The sequence below is a fragment of the Cherax quadricarinatus genome, chromosome 21, assembly GCF_038502225.1.
Source record: "Cherax quadricarinatus isolate ZL_2023a chromosome 21, ASM3850222v1, whole genome shotgun sequence".
NCBI classification, from domain to species: Eukaryota; Metazoa; Arthropoda; class Malacostraca; order Decapoda; family Parastacidae; genus Cherax; species Cherax quadricarinatus.
In genome coordinates this window covers 13,673,023-13,698,539 of record NC_091312.1, presented here as the reverse complement: position 1 = coordinate 13,698,539, position 25,517 = coordinate 13,673,023, and the positions used below count along the sequence as shown (strand labels likewise).

The 25,517-nt window shown below is 48.8% G+C and overlaps 1 protein-coding gene across 3 annotated transcripts in view; it reads left to right on the top strand.

The window, feature by feature from the left end:
• LOC128689004 (protein O-mannosyl-transferase TMTC2-like) overlaps positions 1–25,517 on the top strand; it is a 384,274-nt gene that overhangs the window by 242,453 nt on the left and 116,304 nt on the right. For all 3 annotated transcript variants that reach the window (XM_070087231.1, XM_070087234.1, XM_070087233.1), the window contains exons 2-3: positions 22,230–22,367; positions 23,029–23,491. In XM_070087231.1, coding sequence (XP_069943332.1) covers positions 22,230–22,367; positions 23,029–23,491 — 601 coding nt within the window. The remainder of the gene's footprint in view (positions 1–22,229; positions 22,368–23,028; positions 23,492–25,517) is intronic.

The following is a 25,517-nucleotide window of genomic DNA, read 5'->3' as shown; positions in this document are numbered from 1 at the left end:
TACAGGCGAATTCAAGAGATTACAATTACAAAGGTTTGCCAGCGGGGTCAGTGTGGGGTGAGGGAGGGTTGCCAGAGAATCTTCAACGCACATGTGTTGGCTACCGTTGCCAGCCTTCACTTCTGCTCCCTTTTCAGGCCCTTTCTGATATCGGGAGAGTGGTCAATTTGTCTCCGATGTAGGGTGTGTGGGGGTGATCGAGGGCGTGTGGGGGGTGGGAGGGCGTGGGTGCGAAGAGAGTGGGGTGGGAGGGCGTGTGTTGGAGAGAGGGATGGGGATGAGAGAGAGAGTGGGAGGCTGCCACGACTGCTTCACTGTTTAGAGGGAAATCAAGCATAAACACTATCCTGACAGCCTCCAACCCAGCCCACTGGATACACTGCCCCGCACCTCCAACACACTGCCCCGCACCTCCAACACACTGCCTCGCGCCTCCAACACACTGCCCCGCACCTCCAACACACTGCCTCGCGCCTCCAGTACATTGCTCGGCGCCTTCAACACACTGCCCCGCGCATCCAGTACACCGCCCAGCCCCTCCAACACACTGCCCCGCTCCTCCAACACACCGCCCCGCTCCTCCAACACACTGCCCCGCTCCTCCAACACACTGCCCCGCGCATCCAATACACCGTCCCGCCCCTCCAACACACTGACTCGCTCCTCCAACACACTGCCAGTTCCTTCAACACACTGCCCCGCGAATCCGACACACTGCCCTGAGCCTCCAACACACCGCCCTAAGCCTTCACTAAACTGCCCTGCTCCTCCAACACACTGCCCCCACACCTTCAACACACTGCCCCCGCACCTCCATCACACTGCCCCGCGCCTCTTTCACAACGCCCCGGCCCTCCAACATTTCTCCAATACACGGTCCGCGCCTCCAACACTTCAACACACCGCCCGCGCCTCCAACACTTCTCCAAGCCACCGCCCGCTCCTCCAGCACCTCTCCAACACAACGCCCTCGCCTCCACATACTCAACACATCGCCCGCGCCTTCAAACTTCTCCAGCACACCGCCCGCGGATTCAGAACACTCCTTCAGCATTCCAGCTCCGGCAGTGCACTTGTTATTCAGCACTTTCATACCACTCCTCCAACATTCCTCCAACACTACTGCATTCCTACTTCATTTTTTTCAATATTTTACAAAAGATTTTCTTTCAGTGTTCTAGCACAACTGTGAAAGTTTTTTTCATCGTTTCCACTTTCATTACCATTACTCCATCCCTCTAACATCGCAGTTGAACACTTCTCCAACACTTCTCCAACAAGCCCTCTCTTCTCCTCCTCCTCTTCTTTCCTCTCCTCTCTCTTCTCCACTTGTTAGACTGTAAAGGTGTTCAATATTGTAAGTTTCCCTTTCATCCAACACTTTTTTTTTTAAGATCTTCCTCCATCACTTGTTTTTCATTCCTCCAACACTTTCCAAAAATCTTCCTCCATCACTTGTTTTTCATTCCTTCAACACTTTCCAAAAATCTTTCTCCATCACTTGTTTTTTCATTCCTCCAACACTTTCCAAAAATCTTTCTCCATCACTTGTTTTTCATTCCTCCAACACTTTCCAAAAATCTTTCTCCATCACTTGTTTTTCATTCCTCCAACACTTTCCAAAAATCTTCCTCCATCACTTGTTTTTCATTCCTCCAACACTCCAAAAATCTTCCTCCATCACTTGTTTTTCATTCCTCCAACACTTTCCAAAAATCTTTCTCCATCACTTGTTTTTCATTCCTCCAACACTTCCTAAATTATCCCCACCACGACTTTTCATCCCCTATTCATGACATCTCATCACATTTCTTATGGTAATCGGATATCTCCTCTTCAGAACTGATATCTCTTGCTTCTCAGGGTATCTCTTGTTTGTTGGATTCCATCTTATTATCATATCCCCTTGACATCATGCGGTATATCGTTATCTTGATATCTTATCAGGGGTATGTTATCAAGATATCCTCTTATTGGTATATCTCCTTTTCAATATCTCTCCTTACTAGAATTTTATATCTTATAAGTATATGTTCTTATCATATTTCTTTACCAGGATATCTCTTTAACAGGATAATATCTTGCCAGTGTATCTCTTTAAGATATCTCCTTAACACGATAACTCCTTACAATGATATTTCCTTATCGTGATAACTCCTTACCATAAAGAACAAAAACGCATGATAACAATACACAAATAACCCGCACATAGGAGAGAAGAGCAGACGACGACGTTTCGATCCAACTTGGACCATTTACAAAGTCACAGTGTGACTTTGTAAATGGTCCAAGTTGGACCGAAACGCCATCGTCAGCTCCTCTCTCCTATGTGCGGGTTATTTGTATATAACTGCTTACAATATTTCCTTATCAGAGTAGCTCTTTAGCATATCTTCTTGGCAGGTTAACGATCCAGGTACTAACCAGACTTAGTTGCTTAGATTCGTTGATGGAAGGAATGGTGTGCTGAATGTGGTAGAATTGCGTTCGCGCTGGGACTGTCTTCCCTAATTCTCATTTCGTTACTACACCTGCTGCCTATTTATTTGACTGAAGAAGCCTACTGTGAAGGCGAAACGTTTCAACAACAAAGATGCCTAACTGTTGCACATGTGTGTTGATCATCAACTTGTCGGTATTTTATACTCTTTTCAACCAAACAGCCTCTGGTACATTTAGACCAATCTCCTTAACTAGCTGTCTTTATTAGACATTTGAAAGAGGGATGCTCAGCAGACTGTACTCTAGGATCAGACACCAGTTCTCACCACCTCTTCTCTGTGGTTTCACGAACGGGAAAACACGCGCAGAACTGTATTGCCAGTTTTCTCACTGCGCACACTTCTACTGGTTTTATCACATTTTCTGATGTAACCTCTGTAAGTGATATTGCAGATAGAACGGTTATCCTACATGAGCTAGCCAAAGTGAATATTGGTAGTAACATACTGAGTTGGAGAGGTTATCTGTCCAACAGTGTATCATCTGTTCACTACCAAAGTTTGAGAAGCGAGTCTAAAGAATTATCTAGGTACGCCACAGAGAGGACTTCACAGTCCTGTGCTATTTAATATTTTGATTAATGCTCATTTAAATGCGCTACGTATCTCATTTAATTAACATGCCATAAGAAAACGAGTGCCATTCTTAATGAAGCTAAAATTAAATGTAGCTGACTAGGCTGTGTAATATCTGCATCCAAAACTAAGATATTAACAAGCAAGCGACTTGCCCCGCTATTTATTTTCTGGGTGACCACATGAGCTACGTTGAATCTTACAAATACCTTGGTATGGACCCACCCTTCATTCAAGCCATCATACAATTAAATAAGAAATGCGAAGATAGGCTAAATGCTCTCTGAGATGTTGCTGGCTTCAAACCCCAAGTAAGATGCCAATGTATGAATAGTAAAAATGATGTACATATATTAGATTCTTAATTGATTATGGTGATTCCATGTTAATGTTTGATAAAGAAAATTCTCTCCGGCCTTTGGAGGAAATCTAAAGTAAAGCCCTCAGTATTATTTTTTGGTTGTCCTAATACCACCAAAGTTTTTATTCAGAAGAAGGAGATTGGTGTTCCTAGTATCAGTGATAGGATAATTGGGGTTAACATCGTAATTGGTTTTAAAATGTTGATAAACGAATCTGTCACTATAAATCTTGCTAAATGTCTGGAAGTAAATAAAACCGAAATAAATGGGTTGCGAGAACGTACAATTACTGCATATTAAGTTCTTTAACCTGTATTAACTGTATCTCTGTAAACAACTGGAACATTTCACCCCCCATGGAAGATGTGTTCGTTTAATATCACATATCTGACAGCTATTCTCAAGATGCTCATCATTACTGGTCCCTTCCTTAAATTACTTGCAAAGGCAACTGCCCAAAAAGCAATTTCTAGCTTAACTGTTAGAAATGACATATCACAATATACACTGATGGATCTAAGCAGGAGTTTAATGGCAGGGCTACATCTGCTCATGTTGCCACCTCCCTAGATAACAACTATGGCATCTATGATGAGTTAGGTATCAAAATTAACGAACTGAGTTTCTACATTACAAACTAAAGTGTTTGGCATTCTCATGATGTTCAAATTAACTTGTAACATTGAGTTTGACTCCTTGATCACGACTGACTGTATGTCATTACTGAGGGTACGTCACTCACATATGATGAGTGATCATTGGAGCCTGGTACATTCCCTAACTGCCTGCTACACTCCCTGCTACACTCTCTGCTACACTACCTGCTACACTCCCTGCTACACTCACTGCTACACTACCTGCTACACTCCCTGCTACACTCACTGCTACACTACCTGCTACACTCCCTGCTACACTCCCTGCTACACTACCTGCTACATTCCCTACTACAGTCCCTGCTATACTCCCTGCTATACTCCCTGCTACACTCCCTGCTACACTCCCTGCTACACTCCCTGCTACACTACCTGCTACCCTCCCTGCTACACTCCCTGCTACACTACCTGCTACACTCCCTGCTACACTCCCTGCTACACTCCCTGCTACACTACCTGCTACAGTCCCTGCTACAGTCCCTGCTATACTCCCTGCTAAACTCCCTGCTACACTACCTGGTACACTCCCTGGTACACTCCCTGGTACACTCCCTGGTACACTTCCTGGTACACTCCCTGGTACACTCCCTGCTACACTACCTGCTACACCCCCTGCTACACCCCGTGCTACACTCCCTGCTACACACCCTGCTACACTCCCTATTACACTCTCTGCTACACTCCCCGCTACACTCCCTGCTTCACTCCCTGCTACACTCCCTGCTACACTCCCTGCTACACTTCCTGCTACACTTCCTGCTACACTCATTGCTACACCCTCTGCTACACCCCCTGCTACACTCCCTGCTACAATCCCTGCTAAACCCCCTGCTACACTCCCTGCTACACCTCCTGCTACACTCCCTGCTACACTCCCTGCTACACTCCCTGCTACACTCCCTGCTACACTGCCTGCTACACCCCCTGCTACACCCCCTGCTACACTCCCTGCTACACTCCCTGCTACACTCCCTGCTACACTCCCTGCTACACTCCCTGCTACGCCTCCTGCTACACTCCCTGCTACACTCCCTGCTACACTCCCTGCTGCACTCTATGCTACACTCCCTGCTACACCCCCTGCTACACTCCCTGCTACACTCCCTGCTACACTCCCTGCTACACTTCCTACTACACCCCCTGCTACACTCCCTGCTACACCCCCTGCTACACTCCCTGCTACACTCCCTGCTACACCCTCTGCTACACCCCTGCTACAATCCCTGCTACACCCCCTGCTACACCCCTGCTACACTCCCTGCTGCAATCCCTGCTACACCCCCTGCTACACCCCCTGCTACACCCTCTGCTACACCCCCTGCTACACCCCCTGCTACACTCCCTGCTACACTCATTGCTAAACCCCCTGCTACACCCCCTGCTACACTCCCTGCTACAATCCCTGCTAAACCCCCTGCTACACTCCCTGCTACAATCCCTGCTACACCCCCTGCTACACCCCCTGCTACACTCCCTGCTACACTCCCTGCTACACCCCCTGCTAAACCCTCTGCTACACTCCCTGCTACAATCCCTGCTACACCCCTGCTACACCCCCTTCTATACTCCCTGCTATAATCCCTGCTACACCCCTTGCTACACCCTTACTACACTCCCTGCTACTCACCCTGCTACACCCCCTGCTTCACTTGCTGCTACACTCCCTGCTACACCCCCTGCTACAGTCCCTGCTACAATCCCTGCTACACCCCCTGCTACACCCCCTGCTACACCCTCTGCTACACACCCTGCTACAATCTCTGCTACACCCCCTGCTACACCCCCTGCTACACTCCCTGCTACAATCCCTGCTACACCCCCTGCTACACCCCCTACTACACTCCCTGCTACACTCCTTGCTACACCCCCTGCTACACTCACTGCTACACTACCTGCTACACCCCCTGCTACACTCCCTGCTACACTCCCTGCTACACCCCCTGCTACACCCCCTGCTACACCCCCTGCTACACTCCCAGCTACAATCCCTGCTACACCCCCTGCTACATCTGCTACACCCCTGCTACACTCCCTGCTGCACCCCCTACTACACCTACTGCTACACTCCCTGCTGCACTCCCTGCTACACTCCCTGCTACACTCTCTGCTACACTCCCTGCTACACTCCCTGCTACAATCCCTGCTACACCCTTTGCTACACCCCCTGCTACACCCTCTGCTACTCCCCCTGCTACACCCCCTGCTACACTCCCTGCTACACTGCCTGCTACACCCCCTGCTACACCCCCTGCTGCACTCCCTGCTACACTCCCTGCTACACTCCCTGCTACACTTCCTGTTACACCCCCTGCTACACTCCCTGCTACAACCCTGCTACACTCCTTGCTACACTCCCTGCTACACTCCCTTCTACACCCCCTGCTACACTCCCTGCTACACCCCCTGCTACACTCCCTGCTACACTCCCTGCTACACTCCCTGCTACACCCCCTGCTACACCCCCTGCTATACCCCCTGTTACAGTCCCTGCTACACTCCCTGCTACACTCCCTGCTTCACCCCCTGCTACAGTCCCTGCTACACTCCCTGCTGCACTCCCTGCTACACCCTCTGCTACACTCCCTGCTACACCCCCTGCTACACTCCCTGCTACACTCCCTGCTACACTCCCTGCTACACTACCTGCTACACCTCCTGCTACACCCCCTGCTACACTCCCTGCTACACTACCTGCAACACCCCCCGCTACAACCCTGCTACGCTCCCTGCTACTCTCCCTGCTACACTACCTGCTACACCCCCTGCTACACCCCCTTATACAACCCCTGCTACACTCACTGCTACACCCCCTGCTACACCCCCTGCTACGCCCCCTGCTACACCCCCTGCTACACTCCCTGCTACACTTCCTGCTACACTCCCTGCTACACTCTCTGCTACACCCCCTGCTACACCCCCTGCTACACTCTCTGCTACACCCCCTGCTACACCCCCTGCTACACCCCCTGCTACACTCCCCGCTACACTCACTGCTACACTCCCTGCTACACTACCTGCTACACCCCTCGCTACACCCCTGCTACGCTCCCTGCTACACTCCCTGCTACACTACCTGCTACACCCCCTGCTACACCCCCTGCTACACCCCCTGCTACACCCTCTGCTACACTCACTGGTACACCCCCTGCTACACCCCATGCTACACCCCCTGCTACGCCCCCTGCTACACCCCCTGCTACACTCCCTGCCACACTTCCTGCTACCCTCCCTGCTACACTCTCTGCTACACCTCCTGCTACACCTTCTGCTACACTCTCTGTTGCACCCCCTGCTACACCTGCTACACCCCCTGCTACACCCCCTACTTCAATCCCTGCTACACTCCCAGCTACACCCCCTGCTACACCCCCTGCTACACCCCTGCTACGCTCCCTGCTACACCCCCTGCTATACTCCATGATACACGCCCTGCTACACTCCCTGCTACACTCCCTGCTACACTCCTTGCTACACCCCCTGCTACACTCCCTGCTACACTCCCTGGTACACTCCCTGGTACACTTCCTGCTACACACCCTGCTACACTCCCTGCTACACTCCCTGCTACACTCCCTGCTACACTCCCTGCTACACTCCTGCTACACTCCCTGCTACACTCCCTGCTACACCCCCTGCTACACTCCCTGCTACACGCCCTGCTACACTCCCTGCTACACTCCCTGCTACATTCCCTGCTACACTCCCTGCTACACTCCCTGCTACACTCCCTGCTGCACTCCCTGCTACACCCCTGCTACACTCCCTGCTACACTTCTTGCTACACCCCGTGCTACACTCCCTGCTATACCCCCTGCTACACTACCTGCTACACTTCCTGCTACACCCCCTGCTATACCCCCTGCTACACCCCCTGCTACACTTCCTGCTACACTTCCTGCTACACCCCCTGCTACACCCCCTGCTACACTCCCTGCTACACTTCCTGCTACACCACCTGCTACACCCCCTGCTATACCCCCTGCTACAATCCCTGCTACACCCTCTGCTACACTCCCTGCTACACTTCCTGCTACACCCTCTGCTACACTCCCTGCTACACCCCCTGCTACACTCCCTGCTACACCCCCTGCTACACTCCCTGCTACACTCCCTGCTACACTGCTACACCCCCTGCTACACCCCCTGCTACACTCCCTGCTACACCCCCTGCTACACTCCCTGCTACACTCTCTGCTACACTCCCTGCTACACTCCCTGCTACACTCCCTGCTACACTCCCTGCTGCACTCCCTGCTACACCCCTGCTACACTCCCTGCTACACTTCCTGCTACACCCTTTGCTACATTCCCTGCTACACCCCCTGCTACACTCCATGCTACACTTCCTGCTACACCCCCTGCTATACCCCCTGCTACACCCCCTGCTACACTCCCTGCTACACTTCCTGCTACACCCCCTGCTACACCCTCTGCTAAACCCCTTGCTACAATCCCTGCTACACCCCCTGCTACACTCCCTGCTACACTTCCTGCTACACCCCCTGCTACACCCTCTGCTAAACCCCTTGATACAATCCCTGCTACACCCCCTGCTACACTCCCTGCTACACTTCCTGCTACACCCTCTGCTACACTCCCTGCTACAGTCCCTGCTACACTTCCTGTTGCACCCCTGCTACACTCCCTGCTACACCCCTTGCTACACTCCCTGCTACACCCCCTGCTACACTCCCTACACCCCCTGCTACACTCCCTGCTACACTCCCTGCTACACCCCCTGCTACACCCCCTGCTACACTCCCTGCTACACTCCCTGCTACACTCCCTGCTACACTCCCTGCTACACTCCCTGCTATACCCCCTGCTACACTCCCTGCTACACCCCCTGCTACAACCTCTGCTACACTCCCTGCTACACTCCCTGCTACACCCCCTGCTACACCCCCTGCTACACTCCCTGCTACACCTCCTGCTACAATCCCTGCTACACCCCCTGCTACACCCCCTGCTACACTCCCTGCTACACTCCAAGCTACACCCCCTGCTACACTCCCTGCTACACTTCCTGCTACACCCCCTGCTACACCCCCTGCTACACTCCCTGCTACACCCCCTGCTACAATCCCTGCTACACCCCCTGCTACACCCTCTGCTACACTCCCTGCTACACTCCCTGCTACACCCCCTGCTACACTCCCTGCTACACCCCGTGCTACACTCCCTGCTACATTCCCTGCTACACCCCCTGCTACGCCCTCTGCTACACTCCCTGCTACACTCCCTGCTACACTTCCTGTTGCACCTTTGCTACACTCCCTGCTACACCCCTTGCTACACTCCCTGCTACACCCCCTGCTACACTCCCTGCTACACCCCCTGCTACACTCCCTGCTACACTCCCTGCTACACCCCCTGCTACACTCCCTGCTACACCCCCTGCTACACCCCCTGCTACACTCCCTGCTACACTCCCTGCTACATCCCCTGCTACACTCCCTGCTACACTCCCTGCTACACCCCCTGCTACACCCCCTGGTACACCCCCTGCTACACTCCCTGCTACACCTCCTGCTACACTCCCTGCTACACTACCTGCTACACCCCCTGCTCCACTCCCTGCTACACCCCCTGCTACACTCCCTGCTACACCCCCTGCTACACCCCCTGCTACACTCCCTGCTACACCCTCTGCTACACTCCCTGCTACACCCCCTGCTACACCCCCTGCTACACTCCCTGCTACACCCCCTGCTCCACTCCCTGCTACACCCCCTGCTACACTCCCTGCTACACCCCGTGCTACACCCCCTGCTACACTCCCTGCTACACCCCCTGCTACACTCCCTGCTACACCCCCTGCTACACCCCCTGCTACACCCCCTGCTACACCCCCTGCTACACTCCCTGCTACACCCCCTGCTACACCCCCTGCTACACTCCCTGCTACACCCCCTGCTACACCCCCTGCTACACTCCCTGCTACACCCCCTGCTACACACCGTGCTACACCCCCTGCTACACTCCCTGCTACACCCCCTGCTACACTCCCTGCAACACCCCCTGCTACACTCCCTGCTACACCCCCTGCTACACTCCCTGCTACACCCCCTGCTACACTCCCTGCTACACCCCCTGCTACACTCCCTGCTACACCCCCTGCTACACTCCCTGCTACACCCCCTGCTACACTCCCTGCTACACCCCCTGCTACACTACCTTCCTGAATGCTACACAAACCGAGTACAGATATTTAAAAAAATCAGAAGATTAAATTATGTACAATTCATAATGATAAAGTTGATAAATCAACCCAAAAAAACTTGAAAGAAAAAGTTCACTTTAATCTGGATGTCTTTGTCAAGCATTTAAAATAATGTTAGTTGAGAGGTAAACAAATACTCTGAATGTCATAGAAATACAGTTAGAAGTCTCACTATGATAACGTGAACGTAAATGAGCTCATTAACGGATCAGCTCGCATTGTAAACAGACTGGCTGATGTTTTTAGTATCATTGTATTAATGGCATACAATACCGACAAGTAAACGAGGCACATGCGCAACAGTTGATTTATTTATTTTCGAAACGTTTCGCCTGCTCTGCACGCTTCTTTAGTCAGATACAAAGGCTACTAAAATACTGGGGACAGCGGAAGGAGTGGCTGAGGTCAGTCCCTCAGCCATGAAGAAATAATGATACCTACAAAATCTGGTGTGAAATATTAAATATCTGAGGATAAATACCACCAGCATCAGCAGGCAGGAGAGAGAGAGAGAGAGAGAGAGAGAGAGAGAGAGCCATTGAAACCTCACCAACGATGGGTGGCTTGGCCGAGTGAACAGTGTGTATGGTATCAGAGAACTGATCGTTCAGGGGATGACCCCCAGTGTAAGTAACGAGAGGTGGGAGAGGCGTAACGGATAAACCGGGGATAGCAGCCAGAAGGAAGATTACGTGATGCGTGTAACTGATACACACGCACACACACACACACACACACACACACACACACACACACACACACACACACACACACACACACACACACACACACACACACACAGGTAAATGGGGAAAAAGGGAAGTGAGGCTATGTATACAAGGAAGAAAGGCGAACGACGATTGACACAGAAGAAAGATTTTATTAGACTCAGACTTCGTGTTTTCTTGTAAATGCAACAACAACAACAACAACAACAACAACAACAACAACAACAACAACAACAACAACAACAACAACAACAACAACAACAACAACAACAACAACAACAACAACAACAACAAGTACAACAAGTACAACAAGAACAACACCAACAACAATAATAATATTATTATTATTAATATCATTATTATTATTATTATTATTATTGTTATTAATATTACTAATACACAGTGAAAAAAGACGGGAAAAGATGCTACTGCGTGCTACTGCGTGCTACTGCGTGCTACTGCGTGCTACTGCGTGCTACTGCGTGCTACTGCGTGCTACTGCGTGCTGCTGCGTGCTACTGCGTGCTACTGCGTGCTACTGCGTGCTACTGCGTGCTACTGCGTGCTACTGCGTGCTACTGCGTGCTACTGCGTGCTGCTGCGTGCTACTGCGTGCTACTGCGTGCTACTGCGTGCTACTGCGTGCTACTGCGTGCTACTGCGTGCTACTGCGTGCTACTGCGTGCTGCTGCGTGCTACTGCGTGCTACTGCGTGCTACTGCGTGCTACTGCGTGCTGCTGCGTGCTACTGCGTGCTGCTGCGTGCTACTGCGTGCTACTGCGTGCTGCTGCGTGCTACTGCGTGCTACTGCGTGCTACTGCGTGCTACTGCGTGCTGCTGCGTGCTACTGCGTGCTACTGCGTGCTGCTGCGTGCTACTGCGTGCTACTGCGTGCTGCTGCGTGCTACTGCGTGCTACTGCGTGCTACTGCGTGCTACTGCGTGCTACTGCGTGCTGCTGCGTGCTACTGCGTGCTACTGCGTGCTGCTGCGTGCTACTGCGTGCTACTGCGTGCTACTGCGTGCTACTGCGTGCTGCTGCGTGCTGCTGCGTGCTACTGCGTGCTACTGCGTGCTACTGCGTGCTACTGCGTGCTGCTGCGTGCTACTGCGTGCTACTGCGTGCTACTGCGTGCTGCTGCGTGCTACTGCGTGCTACTGCGTGCTACTGCGTGCTACTGCGTGCTGCTGCGTGCTACTGCGTGCTGCTGCGTGCTACTGCGTGCTACTGCGTGCTACTGCGTGCTACTGCGTGCTACTGCGTGCTGCTGCGTGCTACTGCGTGCTGCTGCGTGCTACTGCGTGCTACTGCGTGCTACTGCGTGCTGCTGCGTGCTACTGCGTGCTACTGCGTGCTACTGCGTGCTACTGCGTGCTGCTGCGTGCTACTGCGTGCTACTGCGTGCTACTGCGTGCTGCTGCGTGCTACTGCGTGCTACTGCGTGCTGCTGCGTGCTACTGCGTGCTACTGCGTGCTACTGCGTGCTGCTGCGTGCTACTGCGTGCTACTGCGTGCTACTGCGTGCTGCTGCGTGCTACTGCGTGCTACTGCGTGCTACTGCGTGCTACTGCGTGCTGCTGCGTGCTACTGCGTGCTGCTGCGTGCTACTGCGTGCTGCTGCGTGCTACTGCGTGCTACTGCGTGCTGCTGCGTGCTACTGCGTGCTGCTGCGTGCTACTGCGTGCTACTGCGTGCTACTGCGTGCTGCTGCGTGCTACTGCGTGCTGCTGCGTGCTACTGCGTGCTACTGCGTGCTGCTGCGTGCTACTGCGTGCTGCTGCGTGCTACTGCGTGCTACTGCGTGCTACTGCGTGCTGCTGCGTGTTACTGCGTGCTGCTGCGTGCTACTGCGTGCTACTGCGTGCTACTGCGTGCTGCTGCGTGCTACTGCGTGCTGCTGCGTGCTACTGCGTGCTACTGCGTGCTGCTGCGTGCTACTGCGTGCTGCTGCGTGCTACTGCGTGCTACTGCGTGCTGCTGCGTGCTACTGCGTGCTGCTGCGTGCTACTGCGTGCTACTGCGTGCTACTGCGTGCTACTGCGTGCTGCTGCGTGCTACTGCGTGCTGCTGCGTGCTACTGCGTGCTGCTGCGTGCTACTGCGTGCTACTGCGTGCTACTGCGTGCTACTGCGTGCTGCTGCGTGCTACTGCGTGCTGCTGCGTGCTACTGCGTGCTACTGCGTGCTGCTGCGTGCTACTGCGTGCTGCTGCGTGCTACTGCGTGCTACTGCGTGCTACTGCGTGCTGCTGCTTGCTGCTGCGTGATACTGCGTGCTGCTGCGTGCTACTGCGTGCTACTGCGTGCTACTGCGTGCTGCTGCGTGCTACTGCGTGCTACTGCGTGCTACTGCTTGCTGCTGCGTGATACTGCGTGCTGCTGCGTGCTGCTGCGTACTACTGCGTGCTACTGCGTGCTGCTGCGTGCTGCTGCGTGCTACTGCGTGCTACTGCATGCTGCTGCGTGCTACTGCGTGCTACTGCGTGCTACTGCGTGCTGCTGCGTGCTACTGCGTGCTGTTGCGTGCTACTGCGTGCTGCTGCGTGCTACTGCGTGCTACTGCGTGCTACTGCGTGCTGCTGCGTGCTACTGCGTGCTGTTGCGTGCTACTGCGTGCTACTGCGTGCTGTTGCGTGTTACTATATGCTACTGCGTGCTGTTGAGGGCTACTGCGTGCTACTACGTGCTGCTGCGTGCTGTTGCGTGCTACTGCGTGCTGCTGCGTGCTATTGCGTGCTACTGCGTGCTACTGCGTGCTGCTGCGTGCTGCTGCGTATTGCTGCGTGCTACTGCTTGCTACTGCTTGGTAATGCTTGCTGCTGCGTGCTACTGCGTGCTACTGCGTGCTACTGCGTGCTGCTGCGTGCTACTGCTACCATCATTCCAGCCTCCCCAGCAGATCTGTCCCAGCCGTTCCTCAGAGTACACAATCCAACGTCAGAGTTGTGTGAAGCGCAGATCCCCGTTGTTGATTGTTGTTTGACATCAGCGCATTATCTCCGTTACCTGGGGGAGAGGATAGAGGGATGGGGATGATAGAGGGATGGTTAGGAGAGGGGGAGGGGAGAGGATAAGAGACAGGGCTGAAGTTTTTTGGAAATGTGGGTAGTAAGAGTCGTGGGAAATATGGAGTATGAGTGGATCATTAAAGGCATTGAAGTGTGTTCCGCAGTGTGTTCCGCAGTGTGTTCCGCAGTGTGTTCCGCAGTGTGTTCCGCAGTGTGTTCAGCAGTGTGTTCAACAGGGTGTTCTGCAATGTCTTCAGCAGTGTTCAGCAGTGTGTTCCGCAGTATGTTCCGCAGTGTGTTCCGCAGTGTGTTCCGCAGTGTGTTCCGCAGTGTGTTCCGCAGTGTGTTCCGCAGTGTGTTCCGCAGTGCGTTCAGTAGTGTGTTCAGCAGTGTGTTCAGCAGTGTGTTCAGCAGTGTGTTCAGCGGTGTGTTCAGCAGTGTGTTCTGCAATGTCTTCAGCAGTGTTCAGCAGTGTGGTTAGTAGTGTGTTCAGCAGTGTGTTCTGCAATGTCTTCAGCAGTGTTCAGCAGTGTGTTCAGTAGTGTGTTCAGCAGTGTGTTCTGCAATGTCTTCAGCAGTGTTCAGCAGTGTGTCCGCAGTGTGTTCAACAGGGTGTTCCGCAATGTCTTCAGCAGTGTTCAGTAGTGTGTTCAGCAGTGTGTTCAGCAGTGTGTTCAGCAGTGTGTTCAGCAGTGTGTTCAGCAGTGTGTTCAGCAGTGTGTTCAGTGTATCCTATGGAACATGTGATACATTTAATTGAACAAAACGAGAATCAGAGCCACAATACTGTGATTGGAAAAATTTAAATCTAACCCATAATTCGGAGAAGTAACTTTAGACGTTGTTTCGCTCCGTTCTGAGCCATTATCAGATCGCCAGTGTAAGTACATAAACGCGCACATGTAAGTGTTACATGGCTGTGTTAGTGAATACGTACACATGGAATTTAAAAAAAAAGATAAATATTGGAAATCTTTGGGACTTATTATTATTTTTAATTAATGGTAAACGCTAAATACGTAAGAGTCATACAGCGTGTGAGGGTAGATCAAATTCCCTGAATCAAGAGCCCATCACCGGCATCAGTATCACAGTTTTTTATAGATAATATACCTGATATCTGGTATATTCAATATTCGCATGAATACCCTAAAAAAAATACCTGCTATCTGGTATATTTAAGTGGCTTAATGAAGAATAAAATAATTTAGTAGATCACTTAAAATTCCTGGCGATCACCCCCCCAGTGTTCAGTGGTCAGTCGTCACGTGAGGTCACAGACCCTGAGCTGCTTGGGGATTAGCGTGGACGGTTACAAAGCATGGCTTGCTTCTACAGTGTTTTAAAAGCTGAGGTTGGAGAGTTGAAGGAGGAGGTCTTGCTTCTCCAGGAGGAGATTAGGAGGCTGAAGGTCCACCTCAATGGGCCTGGGAGAGAGTGTGAGGTGGTTGGAGATGTGGGGAATGAGGCTTCTAGCAGTGAGGTGCAGTCTGTCTCTCACTGTGAGGAGGCTGTTGGTGGGGTGGTAGCAACGGCTACCAGCAGTGAGGTGCAGCCCAGCACCTGCTACAAGTGGCGAGTTGTTCACAGTAATGGGAGGCGCATCAGAGTAAGGAAAGTTAAGAGTGCAGATCTGAAGGTAGGAAATCGCTTCTCTGTTCTCCAGGATGAATGTACTTCAGTGGCCAGTGAAGGTAAGGGTACTACTGCCCCTGCTAATGAAGGTAAGCGCATTCTTGTGGTTGGTGACTCTCAGGTAAGATATGTTGATCGTGCTTTTTGTAATAGGAATAAGAAGATGAGAGATAGAGTGTGCTTCCCTGGAGCTGGTGTTGGGGACATTGTCAACAGACTGGATAATATCATGTCAGGTAATGGGAACAAGCCCATTATCTGTCTCAGTGCTGGTGGAAATGATATTGGGAAGGGTAGGAGAGAAGAGCTGCTAGATAAGTACAGGTCAGCTATAGATTTCATTAAGTCTAAGGGAGGGATCCCAATCATATGTAGCATCTTGCCTAGAAGGGGAGTAGGAAATGAATGGTTGTCTAGGGCAATTGGTGTAAATTGCTGGCTAGACAGATACTGCAAGGAACTTGCAATCCCATTCATTGACAACTGGAACAACTTTTATGGCAAACATGATATGTATGCAAGGGATGGGGTTCATCTCTCTGGGGCAGGGGTGGTAGCACTTGCAGACTCGATTGAGAAGGCCATTGGTGAAATGCCTATGATTTTAAACTGATGGAAGATAGAGGTATGGGTGTGTGTGGGAAACAAGCAGGTTGCAACACTAGGGTTGGAAACAGTAAATGTATAAAAGGCATTCAGCATGAAGTTATAAATAAAGACAATAGAACAGGTCAGCAAACAAAGGGGGACAGCAGAGGGCAGCAAGGGACTAGCTCCCTTAAGGTTTACTATACTAATAGCAGGAGTGTTAGAAATAAGATAGATGAGCTAAGATTAATTGCAAGTGCAGGAAACATAGATATTATTGCTATAACAGAGACCTGGCTCAATCTGAAAGATAGAGAGATGCCCTCTGAATGTCACATACAAGGCTATAAATTATTCCACACTGACAGGGTCAACAGGAAAGGTGGTGGAGTAGCGATGTATGTCAGAGACAATTTAAATTGTTGTGTTAGACAAGATATTAAATTAGAAGCGTCAGCCACTGAATCTGTTTGGTTACAGCTTCTCGAGGGCCGAGAAAAACTAATTTTGGGTGTGATTTACAGGGCCCCAAATCTTGATAGGGAGTGCAGTAAACTTCTATGGGACGAAATTCGTAAGGCATCTACATACGAAAATGTTGTGCTAATGGGAGATTTCAACTATAGACAGATTGACTGGAGCAATTTGACAGGAAATTTAGAGTCGGGTGACTTTCTTGATACGATCCAGGATTGTTTTTTAAAACAGTTTGTGACAGAGCCAACTAGGGGAAATAACCTCCTTGACTTGGTTCTTGCCAGTAGGGAAACACTAATTAATAATCTTGAGGTTAATGATGAGCTTGGGGAGAGTGATCACAAATCACTCAGTTTTAACATATCATGGAATTCCCCTAATAATGGCAATCAAGTCTCCGTCCCTGACTTTCGCTTGGCTGATTTCATAGGACTGAAAAATTACTTAGGTGGGCTGAACTGGAATGACCTGACTAGGGGTCAGGTAGGTGGTGATGGTTGCCGATATGATGCTTTCCAGGGCATAGTTCTAGCTGCTCAGTCAAATTATGTTCCAAATAGGGAAATCAGATCAAACAAAAATGATCCTAAATGGATGAACAATAGATTAAAATATCTGATTGGTCAAAAGAGAGGCATATATAGGCAAATCAAAAGAGGAGAGGGGCAATTAAGAAATCGATATATTCAGTTAAAGAGAGAAATAAAAAAGGGAATTAGAAAAGCAAATAGAGATTATGAGGTTAAAGTTGCAAGAGAATCGAAGACTAACCCAAAAGGATTCTTTCAGGTATACAGAAGTAAGATCAGGGACAAGATAGGCCCACTCAAAAGTTCCTCGGGTCAGCTCACTGACAGTGATAAGGAAATGTGTAGAATTTTTAACACATACTTCCTCTCAGTTTTTACACAGGAGGATACCAGCGATATTCCAGTAATGATAAATTATGTAGAACAGGACGATAATAAACTGTGCACTATTAGGGTCACAAGTGACATGGTCCTTAGGCAAATAGATAAATTAAAACCTAACAAATCCCCAGGCCCTGATGAACTGTATGCAAGGGTTCTAAAGGAATGTAAAGAGGAGCTTAGCACACCTTTGGCTAATCTTTTCAACATATCACTACAAACTGGCATGGTGCCAGATAAGTGGAAAATGGCAAATGTGATACCTATTTTCAAAACAGGTGACAGGTCCTTAGCTTCGAACTATAGACCAATAAGCCTAACCTCCATAGTGGGAAAATTTATGGAATCAATAATTGCCGAGGCAGTTCGTAGCCACCTTGAAAAGCATAAATTAATCAACGAATCTCAGCATGGTTTTACAAAGGGGCGTTCCTGCCTTACGAATTTATTAACTTTTTTCACTAAGGTATTTGAGGAGGTAGATCATGGTAATGAATATGATATTGTGTATATGGACTTCAGTAAGGCTTTTGACAGGGTCCCACATCAGAGACTATTGAGGAAAATTAAAGCACATGGAATAGGAGGAGAAATTTTTTCCTGGATAGAGGCATGGTTGACAAATAGGCAGCAGAGAGTTTGCATAAATGGGGAGAAATCAGAGTGGGGAAGCGTCACGAGCGGTGTTCCACAGGGGTCAGTGTTGGGCCCCCTGCTGTTCACAATCTACATAAACGACATAGATGAGGGCATAAAGAGCGACATCGGCAAGTTTGCCGATGACACCAAAATAGGCCGTCGAATTCATTCTGACGAGGACATTCGAGCACTCCAGGAAGATTTGAATAGACTGATGCAGTGGTCGGAGAAGTGGCAGATGCAGTTTAATATAGACAAATGCAAAGTTCTAAATGTTGGACAGGACAATAACCATGCCACATATAAACTAAATAATGTAGATCTTAATATTACGGATTGCGAAAAAGATTTAGGAGTTCTGGTTAGCAGTAATCTGAAACCAAGACAACAGTGCATAAGTGTTCGCAATAAAGCTAATAGAATCCTTGGCTTCATATCAAGAAGCATAAATAATAGGAGTCCTCAGGTTGTTCTTCAACTCTATACATCCTTGGTTAGGCCTCATTTAGATTATGCTGCACAGTTTTGGTCACCGTATTACAGAATGGATATAAATTCTCTGGAAAATGTACAAAGGAGGATGACAAAGATGATCCCATGTATCAGAAACCTTCCCTATGAGGATAGACTAAGGGCCCTGAAACTGCACTCTCTAGAAAGACGTAGAATTAGGGGGGATATGATTGAGGTTTATAAGTGGAAGACAGGAATAAATAAAGGGGATGTAAATAGTGTGCTGAAAATATCTAGCCTAGACAGGACTCGCAGCAATGGTTTTAAGTTGGAAAAATTCAGATTCAGGAGGGATATAGGAAAGTACTGGTTTGGTAATAGAGTTGTGGATGAGTGGAACAAACTCCCAAGTACAGTTATAGAGGCCAGAACGTTGTGTAGCTTTAAAAATAGGTTGGATAAATACATGAGTAGATGTGGGTGGGTGTGAGTTGGACCTGATAGCTTGTGCTAACAGGTCGGTTGCCGTGTTCCTCCCTTAAGTCAATGTGACCTGACCTGACTAGGTTGGGTGCATTGGCTTAAGCCGGTAGGGACTTGGACCTGCCTCGCATGGGCCAGTAGGCCTTCTGCAGTGTTCCTTCGTTCTTATGTTCTTATGTTCTAGACCAGGCTCGGAAATGGGAAAGAAATATTACAAGACTGAGAACAAGAGAAGAGATCAAGAAAAATAACGATAAATGTACTTATCAGCACCTACGTCTCTATCACTGGAAAGCACTAAGCCCGATGGGGCTTCGACGCCTGTGAGGGGCTCTTCATCCAAGGAACTGCAGCTTTCCTCCACTTCTTTAGATTAAACCTGATCACCTCCCACGTCTTCAGAGAGGACTCACCCCTGAGAGTTTACTGCTTCCTCACACCGCTTCCTCCTGGGGGAAAAATCGATGCTTCTCTGTCAGTCTTACAACAGGGTTTGTTCTTCCCATTTTCTTTAATATTTGATTATGTGGGCTATTATTGTCAGTGTTATTATTATTACTGTTGTTACTGTATTCAAAGGAAATTCTCCACTTGCAAAATGCGAAGGAGAAGGTGAGGGACTGCGAAGCTCATCAACTGCATAACAGCAGTGTAGTGCTGTGCTGTACTGTTCAGTGCTGTGTTGTGCAGTGCTGTGCTGTGTAGTGCCGTGCTGTGAACTGCAGTGCTGTGCTGTGCTGTGCTGTGCAGTACTGTGTTGTGTAGTGCTGTGCAGTGCTGTGCTGTGATTGACGGCTAGTGAGAATCGATAACTTTCACCCAGGAAACACAGACACAATAAGATCTTGTGATAGAGGTTACATTCCTTCACCAGGCTTCTGCTGAAGAGGACCTTAGATGGAGGTCGAAACATACATAAAACTACCGTTCTTCCTTGTCTGTGTCTCCTGTGAGATTTCTTCACCCACAGCCTATAAAGTCGAAACAAACCAGTTCATTAGCGAACAGAGAATGTAATCAATGACTCACGAAATCGTAATGACACGATTGCAAACAACCCACGGAACGGCTGGGGGTTGAACCCGCTGCGAGTGAGTCTTAAAACTCCAAACCTGGAGCTTTAGGGTCACTTGCCATGGGTTCAATTCCCAACCGTTCCGTGGAATGGAATCATTGATGAAGTGAGTACTGTGGATAACTCGCTAAGAATGAACTGTCATGATGAACCAAGATATGTAAGAGTATATAATGTTAACTAACCTCCGTTCTGAGTCTCTCTCACTGAGTCTCTCTCACTGAGTCTCTCTCTCACTGAGTCTCTCTCTCACTGAGTCTCTCTCACTGAGTCTCTCTCACTGAGTCTCTCTCACTGAGTCTCTCTCTCACTGAGTCTCTCTCACTGAGTCTCTCTCTCACTGAGTCTCTCTCTCACTGAGTCTCTCTCTCACTGAGTCTCTCTCTCACTGAGTCTCTCTATCACTGAGTGTCTCTCACTGAGTCTCTCTCACTGAGTCTCTCTCACTGAGTCTCTCTCTCACTGAGTCTCTCTCTCACTGAGTCTCTCTCTCACTGAGTCTCTCTCTCACTGAGTCTCTCTATCACTGAGTGTCTCTCACTGAGTCTCTCTCACTGAGTCTCTCTCACTGAGTCTCTCTCTCACTGAGTCTCTCTCTCACTGAGTCTCTCTATCACTGAGTGTCTCTCACTGAGTCTCTCTCACTGAGTCTCTCTCACTGAGTCTCTCTCTCACTGAGTCTCTCTCTCACTGAGTGTCTCTCACTGAGTCTCTCTCACTGAGTCTCTCTCACTGAGTCTCTCTCTCACTGAGTCTCTCTCTCACTGAGTCTCTCTCACTGAGTCTCTCTCACTGAGTCTCTCTCACTGAGTCTCTCTCACTGAGTCTCTCTCACTGAGTCTCTCTTACTGAGTCTCTCTCACTGAGTCTCTCTCACTGAGTCTCTCTCACTGAGTCTCTCTCTCACTGAGTCTCTCTATCACTGAGTGTCTCTCACTGAGTCTCTCTCACTGAGTCTCTCTCACTGAGTCTCTCTCTCACTGAGTCTCTCTCTCGCTGAGTCTCTCTCACTGAGTCTCTCTCACTGAGTCTCTCTCACTGAGTCTCTCTCACTGAGTCTCTCTTACTGAGTCTCTCTTACTGAGTCTCTCTCACTGAGTCTCTCTCACTGAGTCTCTCACTAGTTGATTCTGTTAAGCAAACGAGGTAATTTAAACCATCCAAGAATATTTATACAGTCAGGTGTATGTCTGGCTGTGTATATATGCTGGGAGTTTTATTCTAATCCCTATGACAGGGGTTTTAATACTCTTGACTGGTAGAAAACTGGTGGCATCCACCTTTAATGATCTTTGTGTAGTCGATACGCTTTAAACCTGATATAAAAAAACCTCTCCAAACTTATTCTCTTTGCGTGATTCTCGTTTTCCCTTGAAAGAGTTTCCTTGATACTAGAGAAGAGCTCTTGTTCCAAGAAACTGGAACTATGTTCCACAAAGAGCAAATCTGATTACCCCCTCCCCATTTCCCAGGCGCTGTATAACCCCTACGACTTTAGCGCTTATGGATATTTCAACAGATTTTGTTCGTTTGAAATCATACTAGTGCTCCTCTGAGGACATTATTTTTTGTACCAAATTTATTGCTTTAAATCCCATATCTAATTCGTTCCTTTTTCCTAGTTGGCATTATTTCAATCCGTCTTCTGTTTTGCTTATTTTATATGTCCCATTTTCACCAATATTATCTATATTATTTATTCCATTATCTCCGGTGCTGCATATCTCTCGCATTCCCATTTTCTCATTGTTGCCTATTTCATGTTTTAGCATTTTCTTCGTGTTGCCTGCTTTCCCAATTTTCTCAGTGTTTCATATCTCGTAATTTCCCATTTGTTTTCTCAGTGTTGTCTATCTCGCGCATCCCATTATCTGCGTGTTGCCGATCTTACCCACTTTCCATTCTCTGTGTTTTACAGCCGCGCCATAAAGACGAATCCTGATGTGCTGCCCACGACTCCTCTCTCCCAGCTGCTGTGGGATGACTTCTGGGGGACACCCCTCACCCACAGCGGCTCCCACAAGTCCTACCGTCCACTCACCGTCCTCTCTTTCAGGTAGGTCAATCCTGCCTCTCCTGCCAGAGATCTACTTCTGGTATTTGTTGTGTTTCCCCCAATGTTTAGTTATTATATTTTGCCATCCATGGACTCATTTAATAATAAAAACATTTGAATGCTTCACAAACTAGTCTGAAAATGATTGCGTTTCCACGTGTTTTTTCTTTCTATTCTTGAAATGTTCTTATTAAACGCTTTTTCTTATTTCTAATGGACATATTTCTTCCATACGCTTGATTTGCCTTGTTTAAGCAAGTTAGTGATATATCAACATAGATGAAGGATAATGTTATTTTTGTTGTTGTTCTGTTTACCTGTTGTTTGTTGATGCTAGTGTATGTCTGGCTATTATTGATATGTGTTTATTTGTTGTCTGTTGGTGTGATGTGTTTGCTTGTTGTGTGCTGACGTGAGTGTTTGTCTGTTCATGTTTGTTACTGATGTGTTTCCCTGTTGATGTGTCTGTTGCTTAATGATGTGTGTTTCCCTGTTGTCTGCTGATGTGAGTGTTTGTCTGTTACTGATGTGTTTACTTGTTGATGTGTCTGTTGCTTACTGATGCGTGTGCATCTGTTTTATATTTATATGAGTGTCTGTCATGCATTACAGAGCACATACCTGTTTCCCCTGTTGACGTGTGTCTGTCTCTTGCCGTCAGAATCAACTACATGTTGTCAGAGTTCCAACCACGGTCATACCACGTGACGAATGTCCTCCTGCACGTGGCAGCCACGGGTCTTTTCGCCGTGCTGGCGCGCACGCTCACTCCTCACGCGCGCCTGGCACGCACCGCCGCCCCTCTGCTCTTCGCCGCCCACCCTATCCACACCGAGGCCGTGGCGGGCGTGGTCGGCCGCGCCGATGTAGGAGCTGCTATATTTTTCCTCGGGGCGCTTCTCTCCTATATGCGCTACTGCGGCTGCGTGCGTGCCCACGGCAATGAGGTGGCGGGCGGGCGGGCGGTTGGGCGGCGGGCGTGGCTAGGGGCGGCCCTGGTGTCCGCCACGCTCTCCATGCTGACCAAGGAACACGGCATCACCGCCCTGGCGGTCTGTGGCGTGTACCATGTGTTTGTCCACGCCAAGCTCAGACCTAGGGAGCTCTTCACCGTCCTCACAGAGGTAGGTAGCTGTGGCATGGCTATGCATGAGTATCCCTTGTTAATGTGTATAAGTGGGTAGTCTGTGACATTCACAACTATAGATGAATAAAATACAATACTACTAATCTGGGTGCGTTTGCCTACGTAATTCTGTTAGGTAAAAGGACACAGATATAACTAATATGACGTTTTACTGTGGCAACGTTTCGCTCTCCAGGAACTCTGATATATGAAAAGTTTTCGCTCAGTGTAAGCTTCAGCGAGGTATGAAGGAACGTGTTATTGTGCAAGGTTCAGTAACTATTATTCACAGATATCGAGAATGCAGTTGTAAAGCCACGCTATCAACGTATCACTGAATACTTTAGTATTCAGTGTTCCAGACATACCCTTAAGAAGGAGAAGGAGAAGGAATAGAAGATATTAGGCTTCAAGGCAGGCGAAATTGCCAAGCTGGAAAATGCACACAGAACCTTCACTGCTCGTATAAATTCAGTCAAGCACCTAAGTTACTAGGAGCACTTGAAGTTTGTAGAACTGTACTCCTTAGAACGTAGGGGAGACAGACAAATCATACTCTACACCTTAAAGACACTAAAGGGATTGATCTCAAACCTGCATACCGAAATCACTACATATGAAAACAAGTGGCTTAGCCGACAGTGAAGAATACCTCCAATGAAATGCAGGGAATCGATGAGAGAACTCAATAAGTGTCATAAGACCACGACTCTTCACCACCATCCCTTCATTTCTTCATCCCTTCATGCATTATAAGGATTACCAACAAACCCTTAGCTTTCTTCAGGAGGGATATCTACAGACTCTTCAAAAATGTTCTTACTCAGCCGGGTTGTGGTATATACGTTGGACTGCAGGCGGCGCGCACTAACAGCGTGATCGATCAGGCCAACAACCAGGAGTCCTGGTCTGGAACCGGGTCGAGGAAAGATGACCTCCGGAAGCGATCCCTGGTAGACTCCAGGTAATAGTCGAAGCAGCTATATTATTGTATCCAGTGATCACTACACCAGTCCCACCCTTTGCCCTTTCCTTGTTTCCTTCCCTCCCTGCTTTTCCCCTCTCACTGGCTCTGGCCTTCTCCCTGGTTTTTACCTTCTCACTGGCTCTTGTCCTCTCCCTGCTCTTCCCCTCTCACTGGCTCTTGCTCTCTCCCTGGTTCTTCCCCTTTCACTGACTCTTGCTCTCTCCCTGGTTCTTCCCCTCTCACTGACTCTTGCCCTCACCCCGGTTCTTACCCTCTCACTGGCTCTTCCCCTCTCCCTCACATTTACCACTGCCACCCCTAAACAATTCACACGTAGCCCTGCCCGGTGGTAACGGCATATAACACGCATGGTTAACATATGCATAAGTGAAGCTTCATCTGTATCACAGTGTTGGAGCCGTGTTGAAGCTGTGTTGAAGCTGTGTTGAAGCTGTGTTGAAGCTGCGTCAATGCTATGTTGGAACTGTGTTGAAGCTGTGTTGAAGGTGTGTTGGAGCTGTGTTGGGGCTTGTCAGTGCTACTAAGCACTCGCTGGTTCATCCTTTATATATATATATATATATATATATATATATATATATATATATATATATATATATATATATATATATATATATATATATATATATATATATATATATATATATATAAAGTGATATTGTGCAGTTTCTATATTACGCAAATAAATATATATTTTAACATGCAGACTAATACGCTAAGTCACTGCAGCCATTTACATATATTAAAATCCTACTTCATAAAAGTGTTCGGCTGCCTGCCATTTTTTTTGCGTTCGCCTTTCAAATGAGGTTCTGGAGCAGTGTCCACACTGACGAGGTTCACCAAAGTATGCGGTTCGTAGGTTCTTCCTGAAGGTCACATGTTGCCTCCTCCGCCACACGCAATCCAATAAAATTAACTGTCTACCTGAGGATGGACTGTCTCCTGATCGTCAGAATCCCTCGGTGTTACATATATATATAAATATATATATATATATATATATATATATATATATATATATATATATATATAT